At 46.5% G+C, this 23113-nt stretch overlaps 1 protein-coding gene across 11 annotated transcripts; it reads right to left on the bottom strand.

Moving 5' to 3' along the window:
* Nucleotides 1-1987: 1987 nt before the first annotated feature.
* On the bottom strand, nt 1988-23040 carry LOC116872524 (protein CutA homolog). 11 transcript variants are annotated; one of them, XR_004383662.1, is made up of 7 exons: nt 19728-20057; nt 14853-15001; nt 9089-9148; nt 6987-7032; nt 6676-6725; nt 4935-5276; nt 1988-4144 (listed from the first exon to the last, which is right to left on the bottom strand). XR_004383662.1 is itself a non-coding variant. In XM_032865734.1 (6 exons), the coding sequence occupies exons 1-6, from the start codon at nt 19830-19832 to the stop codon at nt 5174-5176; spliced, it is 480 nt and encodes a 159-aa protein (XP_032721625.1). In that variant the 5' UTR covers nt 19833-20058; the 3' UTR covers nt 1988-5173. The 11 variants fall into 11 exon arrangements, 4 of the variants coding, with proteins under 4 accessions (XP_032721625.1, XP_032721624.1, XP_032721626.1 ...); XM_032865734.1 differs by having other exon boundaries at nt 1988-5276; nt 19761-20058; XM_032865733.1 differs by having other exon boundaries at nt 1988-5276.
* Nucleotides 23041-23113: the final 73 nt, after the last annotated feature.

Genomic DNA, 23113 nt, shown 5'->3' with positions numbered 1-23113 from the left:
GGTAGCGGGCCTGGGGAACTGGTTTTTCCATTGCTAGGCTCAGCCCCTCCCCACCTGTGAGCATCAGGGAGTCCCTGAGATCATCCAGATGCCCCTTGCCTCAAACCTCAGCTCCTACAGTGCCTTTCACACAGGACCTCACCTCCTGCACATGGCCCACCTGCTTCCTCCTGCTTCCCTAGCATGAGCCATGCAGGGAACAGCTGGGGGTGGGCCCCATTCTCCCTCCTCTCAGCCCCACAGCTGCCGCCACTGAAGCCCCCAACTGGGGCCAGATGGAAGGGGACTGAGAAGCCAGCCTCCAGTCTGGCAGGGGTGTGGGATCTGGGATCCAATCTGTGGCTTCCTGCCTGGCTTCAGAGGGTACAGCAACCCCCCAAGCCTGCTTTCTAGGCTTCTGAGAAAGCACAGGATGAGCAAGGCCTGCCACAGTGCACCTGCACCTTCTCTACTCGTGCTCCGGAGAGGCTCTGGGCTTGAAGAGGGGGAAGCGAGGAAGGGGGGTGTCTTCCTCACTTGGAAAGTCAGCATAAGGCCTAGCAAGGCCACCTTGACTCCACATCCCAGCATTTCATTCATACCAGTTAATAGCTGCATTACTGCCAACTGACCTTATAATAACCCTGTGCACCTTTGGAAAGATTTATGGTTTTGAATTGCTGCTTTTAATAACATTTGTTATATTAAAGTTATAATTAATGTGTCTGGTTTATAATTTAAAAGCTCCCTTTGAAAAATTAACTATCCTTCCCCTAGTGAATGAAGTATCCACTGCTGGGTACCAAGAGGAATTATCTGGTTTCTGGTCTTGGTTTCCTAGAAACAGGAGGAATGACAGGACCCCATCTGGCCGACCGCCACTCCCTCAACTGCCCCCCCCCCGTCCTCCCCACCATACTCTCACCCTTACCACCAACAGGACGTGGGACTTTTTTTTATCTGTGAGTACCTGACCCAGGAGGGCAAAAAGCAGTAGCTGAGGGCTGTGGAGAAGTAAAAGATGGGAAATGGCCTTAGAAACGGATCTTATGAAAATACATATCAGTCACTGTAAAACTACTTACTGCTCACAGGCACACAGGCACACAGTCCTAGAAATCTGCAGTCACTTCTAGGCCTGTCTCTGCTGGTTCTAACTTACAGCACTTTAGGCAGGTTCCTTTGCATTCCTCACCCTTCCAACGCCAGCTGTGACCCCTCCGGAAGTCAGCTCCCAGGTGAAAGAGGAAACCATATAGATGTGATGGGTTAGGACCTTAAGCTTGTCTAATTTGAGAAAAACTGGTATGAAGGGATAGGGAAAAGTCAGCAATAGGGAGATGCAGGCCACGGGTTCAAGTGGATTCTGTAAGTTCAGGGGTAAAGTGTAGCCTGTTAATCCCCCTGAGTATTAATGTCTGCACTTAGAATTCTTAATTAACTGTGGCCTCCACTTTTTTCTGTCATGCGTTTTGCTTTGGACTTTTAACTGCCCTTAGAACAAAATCACAGCAGATCCAGGGTTGGGTGAGGGGCTGGGATTATTCCTGGGGCTGAAATCACCATAATGGAATGAAAAATGACTGGTCTGCGGTCTCAGGAGACCTGAGTTCCAGTCCACGTTCCAAAGTGAACAGCTGTACAGACCTCCTCGGTCAGTGGTCCTTCCGGGGTGAAGAGTTTTTTGTGGTCAAGATTACTGATCCAGACTTACAACAAACATATACCTTCGGAGGTTAGGAGCAAGAAATTAGAATTCTCAGAAATTCCCTAAATCACAAGTTATTCTTAAAATACTTGAAACATTTTTCATATTTTCTCCATTATACATATCTCAAAAAATTTTAACAAGTTTTCTTTTACTGAGTTTTAAGCTCAGTAGTATTTACAAAGAACTGTAGCCTGTAGGGAATATTTAAACACTGGAAAACGCCAGGGAACATTATCAGATAGTATTCAAAGAATATTCAGATATCCTAGCAAGGTTAAGAATACACGAAATCATGTGTCAAAATTGCTCAATTAAAATTTATTTTGCTTCCAAAGCTAGTGTCTTCAAACAAAGCTCACAGAATTTGTTTAAAGTATACTATGTGCATAAACTTATCTGCAAAAATAACTCACAGTTTGCAGCAGACACAGCTAGACAGACACACCTGGGACACAGCAACAATCCAAGACTGACTCCGTGGTAATCATTTCTCCCCTGCGCGCTCCCAACCTGGTTCCTTTCACGCTCAACTCTGCATGCTGGTGTTTCCTGCTCTTCTTTTTTAATCTGATGATTTCTTCAAACCAGTTAACATCTCTATGCTTTTACGCTTTAGTATTCACAGATAATTTTAATATTTTTTTCTCATTTTCTCAAGTGATTTTTCTGGAGAGTCTGGATTCAAAACAGACCTTTCCTGAGAAATGCTGGGAAGGCGTTCCTGTATGAAGCTGCTAGTCTAGGGCCGAGCCCAGCCCCACAGCAGCACTCTGCGGGGACAGTGTGGTCTAGGGTAAGTAACCTGGGAGTCACGCAGATGGGAAAAATCACTGAACTCCCCTAGATCTGTTCCCTCATCTACAGAATTAGATCCTGTCACCAGGCTCCAGATCTGTGGGGAGAAGGAAACAATACCATATATTTTTAAGTGCCAGACCAACTTACTGCACGGATGTTTTTGGATCCAATAACCCTTCGTTTAGAGTTGGCTACAATAGGCTCTCTAGTTGTTTGGCCTATAAAGGGATATGTCCAACCTTTCTGAAGGAGACAGTAAGAGCGTCAGATCAAGAATTGGACATGTGGGTTCACAGCCTAGCTCAGCCAAGTATTTTAAGTGCCATGCTCTCTGATCTCAGAAGTCCGCTACCAACTGAGAACACTGAATTAGAAGGATAAAATAATGCGGAGAACCTAGGAGAGCACCAGGCAGAGAGCTGACATTTGTCCTCTCCTCTCCCATTTCCTGTAGCCAGCTGTGACACTGAGGCAGAGGAAGTTCACCGAGAAGCAGTTTTCTGTGCTATGCATAGCACAGAAAATGGCCCGGTGAAGGCCAGAAATAGAAAAATCTCCTTTGGAATTAGTCCCACTTTAAGGAAGTTGAAAGAAAGAATGCTGGGTTTTGCCAATTCCATAAATTAGTAACTGTGGGCTACAGAGAAAGCTTTATTCAAATCCTTGAAACATCAATTTGGGAAATACTAGCCAAATCCTGTGCAAGAGATCAAACAGATTGAGACATGCCCTTGACCTCGAGCAGCTCATGATCTAGAAACAGGAGGCTGACTATGATACACAAGTTTAATGGGGACATGGAGGCCGGAGAGCTTCCTTCCAGGCGGGGGAGCCGGCCTCACAAGGAGCAGCCAGATTTCCCAGGCATTCATGCAGGAGGGCACTACAGGTAGAGGGGAGGCCTGAACACAGGAATAACTTCACACAGCATATTGGAGCCATCTCCTTGCCAGCGTGGGCAAGGAGAAGTGGAAGGTGAAGATGGAAAAAGTGGGGTGAGGCAAGGCTATGAAGGGCCTCGAAGGCCAGACCAAGAATCTGGGCTCTAACCCTAAAGCAACAGAGGCAACCCCTCTGTGGCCCCCAAAGCATTTTCACTAGGGTTTAAGATTTTCCCATGTATCAGAAACATCTGTTGTAAAAATGGACATCACCACTATCATTCTCTGTCCTTCTCCTGAGGCAGCTCCAAAATCCCCACTGGCTATCAAAAAAGGATCCTCTGGACCTTTGGAATAGCATCAGCCTTAAGTCCCAATAAGGGCTTCACAGAAGGGCCCTGGGAGGGCCTCCATTTTGTATTTGGAGGAACTTAGGTTTAAGAAGCACAGCACGAGTCAGAACTACAGCCTGGCAATAAATACCCTTCCCTCTGGGAAGACCCAGGATTCCACAGAGGTCTGTGGACTCCCATCCAAACTGCCCCTGCATCTCCCCAGAGCGAGGTTACCTTGTTGACAGATTCATGGAGGAGGCCTAGCTCAAGTCTTTCTTCTCACCCCAACGGGCCCTGCCTTCTCCGCCCTCTTCCACCTGAGACCCAGGAGCAGGCAGAGAAGTACCAGACATGGGGTGAGCATTCTTGATCTTACCATCCTTAACGCAACACGCCACCCCCTTGCTGGACCTCAGTGCAGTTCCAATTCCTTTGGTAATCTATAAAATGGGAGACTGGTTTAGACCACTAGTTTACTACCTTTTAACCAAGAAAATTTAAACAAAAACAAAAAACAGAAATCTTACAAGGGAGCTTAATATATAAAAACGATGAAAGGTAGTTGAGGTATGGGTGAGGAGGTTGAGGTACGGGTGGAGAGCCTCATACCCTTGCCCCCACCCAGGAAGCACCCAAGGTACCTTCCACCAACCCCTAAGGCCCAAGGGAACAAGTCTGGAAAACACTGGTCTGGCAGGTCCCCAGGGGGCTTTCCACTTTAGGATGCTCAGTTTCAACACTCATGTGACAAGGTTAGTACCGTGGGCTCAGAAACTATGTCTCCAAAGAGCAAGGTACAAGAACCTTCGGATACCTGTCACATTCAGGCTATGGGGGAGTCTAGACCTGCTTCTAAGCCGTGGGGCTGTGTCTAATACCTAATATTCCCCAGTCCTACCCACACTCATGAAGCTCCTTGGGACTCAGGAATAACAAAGAGCATCTTTAGTTGCAAGAACTAATCCTGCTTGTCCCTGAATTTCTACCATTAGCAATTCATCCTTTTGGCTAAAGGGCTTGCCAGTTCCCCTAGAAGGTGACATTCATCCCACACACTTCGGGTGAACAGGTCACCAGGCCCATTCCTCCTGAGAAGCAGGAGAGTCAATGCATCCTGGACACTCAGGGTAGGCCCAGTGACTGAAGGAGCAGACGACAAACCTCACCCTCACTGCCACCTCCCTTTGGCCTCCCCACATAACTGTCCTTGCCTTCCCACCCGTCGGCCACCTTTAAGCCTCAAGCACTTGAGACAAATTCCACTGGGTTCTTGCTTGTCCCAACCAACCCAGCCTCTTCTTCCAGCTTCAGGGGCTCAGACCTCCAGCCTCAAGTCCCTTAGTTCTTCCACGCTGACAACAACACAGAATCCAGAGGCGCTAGGAAGCAGAGAGCGGCCCCCCCTTCCCCAGAGTGCAGCTGCTGCAGGCTAGAGGCAGCCATCAGGAGACACAAAAGCCCCGCCGCCCTCAGTCCTCCTCCATGCCCTCCTCCAGCCACTTGAAATAGTGGACATCTCCTTGGTCCATGGGAAGACTGAAGACTTCTGGGATTTCAAAAGGATGCACCAACCTTTAGAAAGAAAGCAGAGGCCTGTGAGTGATGAGGACTGGAATCAGCCTTTGCAATTAGACCCAACTGGAGAGGCTCACGGGAGCTGCTCTGCGATCTGCCACAGACACCTGCCCCGCACCGTGGCCCACTGCTCCTGAGCCTGTTTCCCACCTGTCAACAAGTGAGGAGTTGGGTCAGGTGGCTTTAGAGTCTCACGGTCATGGGTTCAAATTCTAAGTCTGCCCCTCATAGCTTTGGAACTATGCACAGATCCCTTAATTTTTCCAAAGGCCCTACAAAAGAGGAGATAAAATGTCCCTCCGTGACCTCCGTGATTAGACTGCCGAGAATTAAGCGCGATGAGGCACACACAGGACGCGCACACCCGTATACTGACCAGCCCTGCGTGCCCTCGTTAAATGTCACTTACTGCCTTCATTACTATCCCACACTCATCACTGCGCCTTCTCCAAACAACCCTCCCTCCCCTACACCTCTGGATTCTATTCTCCACCTAGAAAGTTCTGTTGATCACTTAAAAGCCTATCTATCGCTCAAGGCCCAACTCAACCACTAACCTTCTCCAAGGGATCTTCCTTGACCATCCAAACCCACAGGGATCTCTCCTTTCTCTCCATTTCTTTCATCTGGCCCTCAGCACACAATGTAAGTTCTCTTCACTTCCCAGACCAAAGATATATAAAGCCTTGGGCCTCAGTCCCTCATCTGAAAAATGGGGGTGATAATCCCCTACCACCTTTCCAGTGAAAGAGGCATTGTCAAGTTCTCATGAGGCAGCTTACTTAGTAAATCATGACACACGCACACATAAACTTTTGGGAGTTGGGGTAATCCTATCCAGTGACTGGGGATAATGCGTTTTCTTATTTTAGGGACACATATCAGCGTATGTGTTTGTTTTATTTTGCGGGGGATGAGGCAGAGGGAGAGGGAGAGAGAGAATCTTAAGCAGGCTCCATGCCCAGCAAGAGCCCGATGTGGGGCTCAATCCCAGGATCCGGAGATCATACCTGAGTCGAAATCAAGAGCTGGGCGCTTAACTGACTGACCCACCCAGGTGCCCCTATTGCTATTATTTTAAAGGAACTAAAATTTTTTTTTTAATTTCTCAATTTAAATTTCTAATACAATAAACTTTAACATAACCCACATAAACAAAGCTCCTCTGGGGCCTTGATAATTTTTAAATGTGTACCAGGATCCTGAGACCAAAATTTTGAGAACCAGTCTCAACTAATTCATTCTAGCCTCTCATTTTACAGATGGAGGATCTGAGGGACAGGACATGCCCAGGGTCATGTGGGAGGTGGGTGACGAGGCTCTAGGTCTCCTGCTTCTCAAGCTCCTTCACTTAGTCCCCGGTACATCCCTGGCTGAGAAGAGAGGCCAGAATTACCTGATATAACTGGACAGCACATGGACCTTGGAAGTCTTTGTCTTTATTAGCTGTAAAAGAAAGAAAAAAAAATTCCTGCTTTAGGGAGGACCTTAGCCCCAGTCGTGTAGCTACTGAGTCATCTGGCCACTCAGGAAACAACACTCCTCCGGGTGACCAGGCTCGGGTGCATTTGCAAATTGGCCTAGGGTATCTGATGTGGGGCAAGAACCTCAACTGGTTGATCTTTGCTAATTTTAATTGGAACCTGAGAAAAGGCCTTGGTCTCACTCTTCCCCTATTAAGGCTCCAACCCCCCCATCCTCACTCACCAACAGGATCTCAGTAGCTTCTTCGATTTCTCCATTCCAAAAGTACCTGGAGAAGAGAAAAAAACAAATTATGATGCTCACAAGATGAGCCCAGCAGGATGCCAAATCTGGCCCAATCAGGTGACTTACCAAGGTGGAAACTTTTTTTCTTTTTTAAGATTTATTTATTTGACAGAGAGACACAGAGAGAGAGGGAACATAAGCAGGGGGAGTGGGAGAGGGAGAAGCAGGCTTTCCGCTGAGCAGGGAGCCCACGGTGGGCCTTGATCCCAGAACCCTGGGACCTTGACTTGAGCCGAAGGCAGCCGCTTAACAACTGAGCCACCCAGGCGCCCCCAGGGTGGAAACTTTAAAATCTTCCCAAACCCACATTAAAATGTATGGAATTGGCCAAGTCCCCGAAGGTCATCTAGTCCAACCATTCTAATGCATGCTCCCAGCAGCTGCCTAAACATTCCTGGGGGTGAGAGGCTCACCATCTCTTGAAGAAACCCATCGCTCTACCTTACAGGCTTTCACATGCGAGATGGTTTTCTTTATGGCATGCCAACATCTGCCACCCAGTTGTTTTCCCCAACTTCCACATGAAGAGCCACCTCAGCGCAGCCCTGCAGAAACTCCTATGTTATCTCTCCTCCAATCTGGGCTTCTCCAGCCCTTTGAGTTTTATTTTTATTTATTTATCTGAATAAGAGAGCGTCTCAAGCACACTCCACGCTAAGCATGGAACCCGACACAGGGCTCGATCTCACAACCCTGAGATCACGACCTGAACTGAAGCCAAGAGTCGGATACTTAACCGACTGTGCCGCCCAGGCGCCCTTTCAACTCTTTCTATGCTCATCCTATACTTCTGGCTTCTAGGCCACTCCCATCCTTTGGACTAATGCTACATTTATTATTTACTCTCAAAGTGGAGTGCCCACAAATGGATAATTAAAAAAGCACAGGAGGGGGAAAAAAGAACACAGGAGGCTTCAGGGGACAAGTGAGCTTTATAACATATAGAAATAGGTCCAAAGTTAAAAAACAAAGTCAGTAATGATGTTCAGAAAAGAGTACAAAAACAGTATCAATGGAAGGGAAAGAAATTTGGCCTGAAAATATCTACGCTGACTCAGGGCGAGGCTAAGATGACCTAGGCCACAGGTGCTATGGTGAAGGGGTCAATTATAAAAAGGATGGACATACAAAGCGAAGGTGAGGCTGAAATTCTGTTCTAGTTCCCAAGCACTGGTTCTCAGGCTGGCTTCATGTGAATCACCTACACAATTGTCTAAAAATTCAGTGACCTAAGCCCCACCCTCGGAGAGAATGATATAGAATGATACAGATACACCCTCGGAGAGAATGATACATCTAGAATGGAGCTCATGAATCTAAAACACAGCCAAATTTGGGAATTACAGCTCTAGATGATGTGAATCCCTGAGGCGATGACATTGTTGGGGGAGGGGAGTGGAGGGAACTTCCATTATAGGACACTTTTCTGTTTTGACCTTCGGAGTAGACATTATTTCTCTCTCCTCACTGGCCCCAACCCCAACAACAAGGGGAGGAAGGAGATGAGAAACAGGCTGATGGGAGACATCAAGGCACAAGACAAATCCTGCACAGCTAGTACTGGGAACATATTTCGATGAGGGAAATGGAACAGACCAGAATTAACTCAGGTGAGGGTGTTAAAGAAATGAAAGGCAGACAACACAGAAACAGCTTGTCACATAAGCCGACCCTTCAGACTTTTCCAGATAATTCAAATGCAGTGGGAATTATTTTCTTTGATATCCCTAATAGGATTACTCAGGGATGGAATGCCCAGTCGGGCTTCTTTCCTAACAGCAAGCTAACTAATTTAAACAAAGAATGTGCAAACAAGGTTCACTGTTCCTAAACTATAGGTCTTTTCCCTCCCTTCTCCATGCACAGACTATTTTTGCTTTTGTTAGGTGACAGAAATCCACTAGGTGACTTCCTCTGAATACAAATTAACATTAAACAAATATCTTTGAGTTGTTCTTTGACAATTTCCCAGGAGCTGAGTGCCCTTTCCACCATCCAGGACCTGACCTAGCACCCCCGGAGGCCATAGCGAAACTCACAGTGAGGATGCCTTAGGCAGGATGTTCACAGAGGCAGCCAGCTTCTTATCCAGGCTAGCCCTAAAGCAAACAGACACAGTCACTGTCACCAGGCTGAGTACCCAACATCTTAAGAACAGGGACAAGGGACAGGAGTTAGGGGAATTACCCAGGAAACCAGAGTCTAAGTAGAGAACCATTTAGAGTGCCTCTTCCCCCTCAAATCAACACACTCCATAACCAACATGCACAGAACTTCTAAAGAAAGCAGTTTATAAATCCTTCCCTGGGTGGGGAGAAAAGGAAGGAAGCAGCTATGGCAAAGCAGTCTGAAGGACAGGCCCAGGCTGTTTGGGGAAGGGAAGCTGGTTAACACTGGACACAAGACCTGGATTCCATTCCTCACCCTGCAGTGGATGGCAGTGTGAATTTAACCACGTTCTTTCTTTCATTCCAAGAATAAGTATTTGAACACCCATCCAAGACACACATGTCCCCCTCACTCAAGCTGACCTTCCTGCTGTGTACTATAACAGGATCAGTTTGGTCAGTGGTTTCCAACCCTTCCACAGTCATTTTATTCTATCACCATCTTCTGCTTTTACCTCTTGGGTACGTGTTGGGCTGACACTCACTGCTTCTGATCTGTAGATACTCACGTGACCACGCAGAACAGCTGTAACTCCAAGTAAGAGCAAACAACAACAACCACAACAAACATACCTTGTGTCTGGAAAATATAGGCTCTCTTCACCTTCTTTTAATGTAAAGGTTTCTACCAGAGCCCTAAGAGCACAGTCATCACTTTGCAGACCTCTAAGATATTTTGGACAGACCACAGGCTGGAGCTCCTGGTCTGAAGTTCTGATTCCCGTGCGGAGCCCCAGGGAACACAATCAGATGTGCCCGAATCAGCGCAGGCGTCACAGAGACAGGAGCACCACCAAATCATCGATGCAAGGAAGCATTCCCAAGCATCAAAGCCAGAAGCCCTCAGAATCAGGCAGGCCCTGACAACCCTTTCTCAGGTCTTGGGCCACCAAGGGGGACCCGTCTCTGTGCTCTGAAGTGCTTGGACCCTGCCAGATAAACCTCTTCGGAGTCCCGCTCACCGATCGCCACTCACCCATCGCTCCTACCATCAGCTACTGCAAAGAGAACTGACCCTCTTCCTCTCCTAAGAGTTCCAGGCTCAACAGTGCTCTATTTCAGGCTCCACATTAATGTGGCATTCCCCTAGAAAGTTCCAGAGCTAAATAAACCCCGGACTGTAAGGAGAGGCACATGGCACACATCTGTTTAAGCAACTGTGGCGAGTCTTACTCACTCAACTGTCCACTGAGAAATTACATTTTATTGCTCCTGAAGATGGCAAGGAAACACAGGGAGTGAGTTAAACCTTAAAAAAAAAAAAAAAAAAAAAAAAAAAGTAATCCCATTGCCTCCAAGGCCCAGAATGTAAACTCCTCAGTGACTGGTACCAGTAGCCTGTCCGTAGATAAAAGACTGCAGAAATATGGAGGACTGTGTTATTCAAAAAGACCCTATGGCCAAAAACAACCCAAATCAAAAACAAAAATAAAACCAGAGAGCATGAGAGCAAAAGAGCACATCAGCTGACAGATAACACACACACACACACCCCAAGACACACAGTGAATTCCAGATGGGAGCTGGAGCCCTCATGTTCATCTGAGAACAGACGACAGAGACACATGGAACTGTCAGGGCCTCGAGAAACTGCCAAGACTACACAGAAACTGCCACACACTAGTGAATCACAGACCGCAGACATGGTTTGGCTCTTGCAGCATTTTTTAAAAATCTTGACTTTGTTACTAATGTTTACTATTAGGATATTTTACACTAAAAAAATACAGATTGTCTTTCTTCTCACCAGAAAGTAAGTCTTGTAACATTAGAACTACAGTCCGACAAGGTCATATTTAGCTAGAGCTGAGCAGTGGCTACTCCCTTACGTGTGATATCCGCTTCTCAGGTCCACACAGTTCCCACTGCTCTCCTTCCTCCCAATACACAGGGAGAGTCAGGGCTGCTTTCCACCATCACCCGCCCTCATGACACTGCAGCCCACTTTGCTTATTTAGGGACCTGTACCCCTGATCTAATCCACTTCCCCCTATACACAGGAGATGGAAGCCCAGAGAAGGAAGACTTGCCTAAGGTCGTACGTGGAGTTGGCAGCGGAGAGGACCCTACAATCCAGGTCTTCTGATTCAACATTCAGAATTTTCACCCTGGCTCCAGTAAGAAATGTTTCTAGTTATTTTTTCTAGCTAAGAATGTGTCTTTCAATGAACCAGGAACCAGAACTGAACTGACCCAGAACTGAGAGGCAGCAGACTAAACTCAAAAGAACACTACAGAAGACAGACCGCCGGCCCAGAGCTGGGGAACCCGGCCTCGGTGCTGGTTCTGTGGCTAAGCTGGGGTTCCTGCCTGCTCCTGTTCGTGGGGCCCTCCCCATCATGTACCATTTACCCCCCCTTCTAGAAATCTTGGCAACTAAACCTGTCTGCCTCTTTTCTATTGAAACCACCAAGAAAAGACACTGAAGAAAACACGTTGAGTGAGAGCTCCACAGCCACATCCCTAAAGGCTCCACTTCAGACCTGCAGGCTAAGTGCGTGGACCAAACCAATGCCGCAGCCTCACTTTGACAGCAAACCCTAGAAACAACAGGAAATGCTCACTGCTCAGCCCTGCCAGCTCACAGTAAGAACGCCTGATGCACCAGCGACGGCGAGGAAGCCCCGAAGGAGAAAAGACCACCCTGAGACATGACGGGGAGCAAGCAGGGCAACTGCCACAGAAGATGAGAGCAACAGTCCCCGTCTGGAGGCGATGAAACCAGAGCAGGGAGGAACATGGAGGCAGCCATCCAAGTGAGTATCTGGGATGCCACGGCAGGAGCAGGTGGACCCCTGAAATCTCCCAGATCCCAGGCGCCAGGAATGGAGTGTCTGTCGCCAGGCAGGATCTCTAAGTGTGCCAGCAGAGCAGTTGCAAGGGCCCCCCGGCCCGGACTCACACTGGAAACGGTGCTGCCCATGCCAATTCCTGGCAGGCCTTCTGTGCCTCCTGAGAGAGGTCCCAAGTAGTCACAAGGAACGGAGGAAGATCAATAACCAAGAGAGACAAAAACTGAACACACAGAAGAATTTACATAAAGGAATCAGTTAAGAGAACATTCAAAGCCAAAATTTTAAAATAAGTATAATTAGGTATACTTGAAAGTTGCTGAGAGCAAATCTTCAAAGTTTTCACCCCACGCACATGAAGGTAACTATGTGAGGTCACTGGTGTGGTTTCTAACCTTTCTGTGGTAATCATTTAGCAATATATATTTATATAAAGTATCATGTGGTACACCTTAAATTTATACAATGTTATAGGTCAATAGTGGGTCAATAAAGCTGGAAAAAAAATTAAAATACATTAAGTGTAATTAATATCCATAGAGAGATAAGGCAAGGTTATTACATCCATTAAATATGATCGGACAATTATGAAATAAGAGCAGTTGGTTATTAAAAAACAGTGAGAAATCTCAAAAAGGAAATCTATTAAAAAACTATTTTAAAAAATTATAATTGTGGTGGGGCACCTGGGTGGCTCAGTAGGTTAAAGCCTCTGCCTTTGGCTCAGGTCATGATCCCAGGGTCCTGGGATCGAGCCCTGCATCTGGCTCTCTGCTCAGCCTGGAGCCTGCTTCCCCCTCTCTCTGCCTGCCTCTCTGCCTACTTGTGATCTCAGTCTGTCAAATAAATAAATAAAATCTTTTTAAAAAATTATAATTGTTTAAACAAACAAATAAACAAAAAAATAGGAGGGCTGAATAGCAAAACAGCTGACAAACAAAGGAAAGACTACTCCAAAATTCTTCCAGCATGCAGAATAAAGAAACAGAAAAATATAAAAGTTCAGTCCCAGAGAACAAATTCAGCATCTACCTAACTAGGAGTTCCAGCTAAACAGACACAGACAGACACAGAAAAGGACACAGAAAATATAGAGAATATTTACCAAATGAATAGCTGAACACTAAGATAGAAACTCCTAAAGCCTGTCAGAGACCAAAAGCATTACCCACCAAGAACGAGACCTCAACAAACACCTGACTTTATCATCAGAACCCTGGATGCAAGAAGGCAATAAAGACCTTTCCCCAGGGAGACACGGATCCATTTACTGAACTGGCCTTTTGACTAGTTAGGATCCAGTCATTAGAGTCCTTTTCCTCCCAATACCCCACCTCACAGATGTCATCTGATGTTGGACATCGGACCCGGAGTGGCTGACCCAAACAGTTTAGCACATACCCTAGTTATGCCAGAAACATCAAAGGGATTTCAATTCCTAGCTGCTAAATATTATGGTCCTATCTCTGGAGTAACCATGGGTTCTTTCAGACAAGTGCTAGTCTCCAAATGTAATATTAATGATGGAAAAACAGACATTCTGGTTGCGGGGAGAAAAATGGAATAAATTGCAAGGTTAATCTGTGACCAAGAATTTGGAAGCTGTGTGTCCCCAAAGACCAGATTCAGCATTTTAAAACACCATAACTTAGTCTACCATCAAATTTCAAGATAGCTGAGTTGAAGAGGAAGCCAAGTCCATCACCCTCCAGACCCACAAACCCTCTTCAAAGTCACATCTATAAAAAGTAGTGAGGGGGGACATTCAGATACAATAAACACTTAGTGAGCATCTGCTATGTCCAATCTACTGGAGTAAGAACTGTATCATTTCACCCTTATATTGCTCCTGTGAGCTAAGTGGCATTATCCTATATTGTAGCTCAGAAAACTAACACTTTGAGAAAGAAAGTGTGGCCTGAGGTCGCACAGTTAGGGAAGTGGCACAGCCAAAACTCAAACCCTGGTCTCGTTGTAAGGCCAGTGCTCTTTGCACCACACCACAGCTGCTTTGAGAAATTCGCCAAATACTGGGGCACCTGAGTGGCTCAGCCGGTTGATCATGCACCTCTTGATTTCAGCTCAGGTCGTGATCTTGGGGTTGTAGGATCAAGCCCTACCACTGGGCTCCATGCTCAGGGGGGTCTGCCTGGGGTTCTTTCACTCTCCCTCTGTGCCTCCCTCTGCTCACATACTCTCTTTCTCTCTCTAAAATAAATAAACAAATCTTTAGAAAAACAAAAATAAAGAAACAAAAGAAAGAAATTTGCCAAATACATGGAACAGCCTTCTCCGCTTCACTTGCATGGTGAGCGCCTCCGGGAGCAAGCTAAGAGAGTATCGTGGAGAAGACAGAGAGCCGGGCCAAGAATTCGAGGACTAAAATTCTCAGCCTGCAGAGCTACCCTGTCCTCTGACCTTAATACCTTGGGCAAGCCGCTTAGCTCTCTGGGCCTCGTATCTCTTAAATGCTCTCATGCACACTCAACATTTTCCACCCCAGCAGCGGGATCATTCAGCAGTGCCTTTTTTTTTTTTTTTTAAGGTTGGATTTATTTATTCAACAGAGAGAGACACAGCAAGAGAGGGAACACAAGCAGGGGGAGTGGGAAAGGGAGAAGCAGGCTTCCCACAGAGCAGGGAGCCCCATGCAGGGCTCGACCCCAGGACCGTGGGATCATGACCCTGAGCCAAAGGCAGACGCTTAACCGACTGAGCCACCCAGACGCCCCCAGCCATGCTCTTCTTATGACCCCAAGCGAAGAGGTGTGTAGTGGACACAGTAGAGCATCCTGAGAGCTCCCCCAGCCTCCCGGGGCAGCACCTGAGCCCCTGCACCATACCTGGCGATATCTCTAGCAATTTGCTCATTGGGACAGTTGACAAAGACAATGGAGTAAGTGCCGGAGACATAGCTGCCAGTGACAGCTGAACGGAGCTGCAGGCTAAGGGTCCTGAGCATGGGGTATGACAGGAAAGCAGCTGTCAGGATCTACACAGTAGGAAAAGAAAAGCACAGGTCAGCAGTGACATGGCCAAGTCATGATCTGCCAGCTCAAGCAAACTGGAACCAAGGCTAAGGGTCATTTTTTCATCCCTATCCCCCATTCACAAAATAATTCCTGGTACCAATATCAAGCTTTAGTGTTTAAACAAAGTTTCTGTGCCTAAATATTTTCCTCTGTATTTTGCAGGTGATAAGAAAATGGAGGCTCAGAAATCAAGATCACATAGTTTGTAATTGGTGAAGCCGTGATTAGGAATTATCATCTAGATGAGCAGAAATCCATTCTTATTGTATAAAACTGCAACCAGAGGTAATGCCAGCCAGAATCCACTGAATTGCTATTATCCTACGGGGATTATTTATGAATGATCTGATTTTGTAGAGTCAATTTCACCTCCAGTCATTTGTGCCTGGGTAGGCACTGTAGGGAGTCCAGTGGAAAAGGTAGACTAATTCAAAGTAATGTGACCTGCGCTGCTGTAACTGAGAGGTGGTGGGACCTAGAGGAAGGCTATACCTGAGGGAGAAGAAGATTCAAAGAGAAGGTACCATCTAAGTTGGATCGAAATCGTAAGTAGGTTGTCAAGTGGAGAGGGAGGTACTCCTAGTAAATGATAATATGTATAGACTCAAGAGGTATTTAGGGATAGATGAGATATCCAGTCTGCAGGTATGGTATCACAGAGAAGTAAGACTGGCTAGCCTTATAAAGAAAAGGGTCTGACAGAGGTGTTTAGGGTTTGTACTCATAGAATAGGGTGCTTTTGGAGGTTTTTTAGGTAGGAGAGTAATAAACGTGGTCAAGCTGGATAGAGTAACATTAGAGAGAGGAGTGACCAGAAGGCAGTCTACTTATAAGGCCACTACAATGATCCAGGAAACACACCTCAAGATCTTGAGCAAAGAAGATGGCAGTGAAAATATGAGAACAGAAGACACTCAAGATACAATTGTTCTTACTATTTTAATGATAAACATTTAAAATAAGAGGAACTGGAAACAACTGGAGAATGGCTTCTGTTCCAGGGCTCTCTGCTTAGGGGAGGATCATGGAGCCACTAACAGGATAGAGGCAACTTGCAAGGAGGCCCATGGTGACCCAGGCAAGGCTGAACAGAAGTGCGCTTCTCCTGCCTCCCAGCCCAGGGCTCAGGCCTCACTCAAATAAGCCGCTGTCCTCCCACTCCATCCACATTATTGCCTGGGGCCTGGCTCCTACTTCTTGGCAGGGCCTGAGAACAGCGTTTTTATGTGTGGAGCTTCAGTTTGACTAGAGGCCTGTCTGGGTTGGGTTTCTCATTCCCTCCTACTACCTCCACCACCTGCAAATCAAAATACCAGTCCTTTGAACTAAAGCAGTGACCACGCAAGAACAAAAGAACCAGGCTTTTCAATGAAGCTTTTATTGTATGCGTGTTTTTAAATGACAACTCAGTTAGACTATAAGAAAAAAATAAAAGCACTAGAAAGCAGGATTCAAATCCTAGTGCCAGTACTGCTAACTGCCTGTGGCGTTTGACAAGTTACCTCCTCTCCCTTCTATAATTATTTAGAGAATGTACATTCTGACACTTCTGCTGCCTACCTCAGAGTTGTCATGGGTTCAAACCAGACAGGAAAAAGACTTTGTAATCACTGATCCAATAAAGAAAGGCCCCGTGCTTTGCTCATCACTGTACTCCCCGCACAGTTCATGGCACACAGAAGGTTCACGATAAATACTTGTAAACTAGTGAATTGATAATACACCAGCAAGATGTGGCTATACAGACTAAATAGTGGGGACACCTGAGCGGCTCAATAGGTTAGGCGTCTGCCTTTAGCTCAGGTCATGATCCCAGGGTCCTGGGATGGAGTCCCACATGGAGCTCTCTGCTCAGCAGGGAGCCAAGTGCCTACTTCTCCTTCTCCCTCTGCTTGCCGCTCTGCCTACCTGTGTGCTCTCTTTCTCTGCCAAATAAATAAATAAATAAAATCTTAAAAAAAAAAAAAGACTAAATAGTGAAGTAGATAGGGCTTTTGAGTCATCCACTGTTGGCTTTAAGTAGAGAACCAAACATACTGGAACACTGTAATGCTCCAATGACTCTAAAGTAGCTTCCAGCAAAGACTCTGGGCAAAAAGGGTAGTGGCCTGTCCCCGAACCAAAAAAGTCATTCCTAAGGAAGATCTGGAACATTTCAGCCAGTAGGCATCAATGGAAAACTGAGCTTACAGGATTAACTATTAACTCACCTAAAATGTATTGAAATTCTCATATGAACTCATAGTCAAAATGCTAAGAGGTAAATGGGGCCCCAGGTATCTAAGATAACCCTTCATTTCACAAACAAGTTAACTGAGACAGAACATACAGAAACTCTGGGAAAGAACCAAGGCTTGAATCCAAGACTCCTGCATCCCACTGTGGGTTTTTTGAAGTGCTGTGAGCGTGTCTAGGAATGGGTTTAGTGGGGTCATTTCAGCTTCACATACTCCAGTGGTTCTCAACTCGGAGCAATTTTGCTCCGCCAGGGGACATCTGACAATGTCTGGAGACAATTCTGACTATCAAGACTAGGGAGGAGATGCTCTTGGCATCTAGTGAATAGAGGCCAGGATTGCTGCTCACATCCTTCTGCTGTTCCATTGATCCCAGTGAAGTACAGACAGCGGCTTACACATGTGTCCCCCACTGCACATGGGCTCTTCAGTCTCATTCATTTTCACATGCGAAGGATTTGACCACCCTTGGTAGGGAGGTTTGAGAAATGTTTGTAGACCTAGCAACAGTGTATCGGAAGCATGAGAGGCCAGTTTGGAACCAAAGGTGGACTACAATATATTCTGTAACATATTCTGTGACACATGAACACAAACTTGACGGAAAATACGCACATCACAATATTCCCCAACAGAAACATTTTAACGGAAGAAGAGTCACTAGAATTTTTGAAGTCTTTATAACACTTTCATACTTACCTTTTACTAAACACTTTCTCTAATTTACATTCTTTTAAAATATTTTATGTATCCTTTTGGTTCCTATTTCATTCTGCCTTTTTTTTTTTTGTTCCTGGAATATTTACATAACTTTAGGAGGTTAACTGACTTTACAACCTCTGTAAGGCAAAAGAGACCTCAGAAACCACCCAGTGGTTCTAACCTTATCATTGACCTAATTTTAAGGAATCTGTGATACTCTGGCATTGAGTGCTACATTGTGTTTACCTATACATTTTCCTTGTACAAATCCAGAATTTTCATATACTACACACACACACACACACACACACACACACACAAATCAAGAAAACCTACAGTTCCAAAAAGGTTAAGAGCTACTGATTTGTGCCAATTTTTCAGATGAGGAATATAAGGGCCAGAGAGAAGAAATCACCCAAAAAATGAGCAGCAAGACTTGTGATGCTCTCCTACAGTTCTTCCCACCTCCCACTCAACCACCACCACTACACCACTGGTGGCACTCTGTGGCCACTTCCAACCTTAACATTTTCCTGAAGGATTTCCCCTTCCACCTCCTACCTGCTTGCTCCCAGCTCAAAATCCCAGGAGCAGAAAAAAGAAATGCACCTTCTCCCCTCAACCCCCAGGTTGGAGGGTTAGGGGTGAGAGTTCACAGGGCATGGGGCACTCACCAGGAGGCATATGAGGACAGAGGGCCGCAGGTAGCCTGGCAGAGGGCACCGGGAGCCCAGCCTGTCCATGGCGTCGCTGGTAATTTAGTAGCACAGCCGTAGCAAACTGCAGCCTCGGGCTGAGTTGCAAGCTGATGGGCGGGCACTGAGGGCCTCCACCGCCCTATCCCCTCACCACGCCACCCGCTGCCTGCCCCACTGCCCAGCCTGACCCCAGCAGGCTGGCTGGGAGGAAAGAGGGGAGGGGGCAGGGAAAGAGGGAGTAATTCTCACTAGGAAATTCTCTTCCTAGAAACAAAAAACCCAGACACCATATGCTGACCTACAACGCCTGCAAAATGAAGAAACTAATTTACCCATCCCAGTCTAACAACAACAAAATGATTAAAATCCCCACATGTATACATATAGAGATCTAAGTTTCTTAACTATATGAAACTTCCAGAAACCATGGCACACAAACACTAATACACATACACAAAACTCTTCCACTTTATAGGGGTCCACCCTGCCAACAAAAACAAGTGAAGCACACAGACACAACGGGTGCGCACACCCACACGCACACCCACACCCACAGCTGCCTTCCTATCCCCCACAGCACCTCCTCCTCACAGGATCTCCCATCTAATCCTTCTTGGCTTAAAATACTCTTGTTCCCACCTGCTCTTCCTCTGAACTCATTTATCTTTCTAGGCCAGCTGCTTCGAGCAGATTTTTGCAGGGTTAATCCCACAGTCCTCTATTTCCCCTAAGGCACTTTGTATACACTTTTGTTCGACATCATCAACGATGCGATGCGGAGTTGCAAACAGGTAAGAAAAGCAGCAAGCTAATGACTGATTGACTGCTCCCTTCATGAACACAGAGTCCACTGATGCCAGGATGTGCAATTTTTTAATACAGCTTTTTAATGTGAAATATCTTAATATCTAAATGATATCTCTGGGGCAGGGGAAGGGACTGAGTACACAAGGCCACAAGTTTACTTTAAGTTAAGGAAACTGTTCTATATCTTGATTGTGGAAGTGGTTACACAAATGTTAAAAAGATTTTACACACTATACACTTACATTGGTGGATTCTGTATCATATGTGAACTGTACCTTAAGGAGCCGTGGAAATGCTGGAAACCAATTCAAAATTGCTGTGTGCTGGGCAGACCAAACAAAACACATCTGTTAGCCAAATCTGGCTAGCAGGCTGCTGGTTCACAGCCTTTGTGTTTATTTTCATTATCTGTTTACTGTCTGTCTCATTCCTTGGGACTCCAACTTCTTAAAGGCCCACACTTCTCACCAGTGTCTGACAAAGTCGTTAATAAACCAGTTGCAGCCCTGATCTTATCACTTACATGGTTAGCTGTGAAGACTCAGGACAATTACATTAACGCTCTGAGCTGGTGGGGGGGTGGGCAGTAAAGGAAGGACTAATACCACCTTCAGAGATCTACAGTGAGGAATAACAAAGAAAATTCATGTAAGAATGTTGTAGAACACGTAAGCCCATGTCAGCTTTTCAAAAGCAAGTAGTCTCAGGACTCCTGGCTGGCTCAGTGGCAGATAGAGCATATGACTGACTCTTGATATCAGGGTTGTGAGTCTGAGCCCCATGTTGGGAGCAGAGATTACTTAAAACTGAAACTTTTAAACAAACAAAAAAGCAAGTAATCTCATACTGACTACCATGGTTAACTCAGAAAATCTCCATTAGTGACTGAAGAACTTAGTATCTGTGGGAAACTGGGTTAGAGAAAATGAAGCTGTGGCCCTAAGAAAAACTTTATATTCGAAGTCCAGTAAAATAAGTCAAGACTGTGATCTTTTATACCTATTACATTAACAAGAAATGTAGCCACTGTTAATGACCATTTACCTTAGATCCTGAGATGATTTCCTGAGATGATGTCCCCAAGTTTAGCACAGGACCCCACAGAGCTTATACTCAATAACTGTTTGTTGAATGACTAAATGATATGGATATGTGGCTGGTGATGATAAGGATGGTCATGATGAAGGTAGATGTTGGGGCAACAGGGGAAGAATGCAAGAGATGAACTGTCATTTGGAAAGAAATGCCTCTGGATTCTCTTCTTCCTTTAGTTCAGGTACGTCTACTCTCTCCAGATTCAGTTCCAAGGTTAGATTCCAAAAGTCCAATTCTGCATTTATGGCTTTGGCAGATTCTTCAGATATAGTGAGAGTCTCAGTGCCATTGCCTGAGGATCCAGGATCTTCTTCTGGAGGCTTCTTATCCTCTTTCTTTCTCTCTACCTTCTCCTCTTTATGGGATTCAGATTCGGATTTCGACTCGGATTCGGATTTAGACTCGGATTCAGATTCAGACTCCCCTTCAGACTCCGATTCTGTATCCATCGTCTTCATCCACACTACCTCTTTGTTCGTGTCTTTTTCTTCCTTCAACTCCTTTGCTTTATTCTGAAGGTTCTTTTGCACCTCTTTATAGGTATATAACAATTTATTGAAGTCTTTTTTAAAGGCCAAACTTCGGTCAAGGAATGGATCCATATCAATTGCAGCATCAATGAGGTCTGAAGCCTGACGTAAGACAGCATTCAGTTTCCTTAGATTCATCTTAACCTCTGGTTCTGGGGACTTGTCTTCTTCCGTATTTACTGATACAGACTCTCTCTCAGTTATGGCCAAAGCTTGAAACTTGAGCAGTTCGTTAATTTCACCCTCTTCAATGTCAAAGAATTTAAAGTCCATCCGTTTTGCAGACTCTATGATTTTCGCAACTTCTTCGTTAGCTCTAGGGAAACATGCATAATCATTCACAACATCATCCCAAAGTTTCCACCAGGCTTTATTAAGAGCAGCCGGTTTTATATCATCCATTGCCTCTTTTATCACTACCAACGCATCGGCAATGCTGTACTGTTGCCATGTTTCTTTTAAAGTAAGACAAGGGTTCTTTTCAATACAGTCAGCAAAGTGGTCAAACATATGCTTGGTGTAATACCTCCTGAATGCTTCAATTATACCCTGATCCAAGGGCTGAAGATAGCTAGTGCCTTCCAGAGGGAGGAACACAATATCAACATTAGGATGAGCAAAGAATAATGAGTCGGGGTGATTGGGACCTCTGTCCAGAATTAGCAACACTCTGAACTCAAGATTTTTTTCTATTAAGTAAGTCCGGGCCTGATGGATAAAACAATTATGAAACCAATCCAAGAAGAGGGCAGTGGTTAGTGATACTTTGGGGTGTGATCGCCAGAACACAGGAAGGCGGTTTTTATCTTTTTCCAAAAGACAAGTGGGATTAGGGTCTTTATAAAGCAGCAAGGGTTTTATCATTTTGTCACCGGCAGCGTTGGCACAAAAAATGAGGGAAATCCTGTCCTTGGCTTCCTCTAAGCTTTCGGGATTTTTGTCTTTTTCCCTAAAAGTACGTGAGGGCATGCACTTCCAAAACAGGCTCATCTCCTCGGCGTTGAAGACCTGTTGAGGCACATAGCCCCTGGCCCTGATCAGTCTCTGGAGTTGTTTGGAATACTTGGGCGCTGACTGGGCATTTAACGGTTCTTCCTCTCCCATCAACCTCGAATTTCGCAGACTGTAGCGATTTCTAAACTTCTCAAACCATCCCTTGCTCGCATGAAACTTATCCGGGTTGCCGTTGCCAGTGGTTTCCACCAGCTGCTTGTAAATGCGTTTGGCCTGGCTGCAGATGGCCTTCAGCGTCAGAGGCCGCCCCCCTATGGTCTGGTCCTCCACCCAAAAGGTTAACTCGGTTTCCATCTTCTCGATGTTGACGTCCCGGGGAATGCACAGCACCTTGGAGCAGACGGGCGAAACACTCTCCATGCTGGCCCTGATGGCCTTCTCGTTTTTCTTAATGGTGCGCACGGTTGACTCGTTGACGCCAAACAGGCGCCCCACGTCGGTGTTACTCACGCCTTCTTCCAGCTTCTCGAGAATTTTCATCTTGTCTTCCAGAGGCATGACCCTCCGCCTCCTCTTGATTCCGGTCTGGCCCGGGAGCAGGATGCCCATGGCCTCCGCGCCGCCTGGGGTGGCCTCGGCCGCTGCCCAAGCCGCGGCGGCCTCCACCACCGCCGCCCTCGCCGCAGCCGACAGCCCGGCTTTGGGGCCGGGAGGCCGCCCGCGAGGCCGTTTAACCTTCTGTGGGTCCTCATTGTCACCACTCCGCTTGCCGGGCATCTGACGCGCCTTCGCTCTCTAAGGGAAATACGCAAGCCGACCGGAAAGTCGGCCTCCACGACCCACCGAACGGCGCCCACGATGACGCCCGGCCGCGACCCCGCAACCACTGGCGACAGTTGGCCCAGCCCCTGACGGCCCTCGTCTCGCGAGGCTTGGCGGTCCCCGAGCGCGCGCGCTGCCCGCCGGCCCCACATCGCTATTGGTGCGGCCGGGACAGCTCGCAGTCCCGGCCGAAACCCCGGGAAGGGAGGCTGCGCCCCGCAGATCTC

The sequence above is a fragment of the Lontra canadensis genome, unplaced genomic scaffold (assembly GCF_010015895.1).
Source record: "Lontra canadensis isolate GAN:19392208 unplaced genomic scaffold, GSC_riverotter_1.0 scaffold30, whole genome shotgun sequence".
Lineage (NCBI taxonomy): Eukaryota > Metazoa > Chordata > Mammalia > Carnivora > Mustelidae > Lontra > Lontra canadensis.
This window is presented reverse-complemented; position numbering and strand designations above follow the sequence as displayed.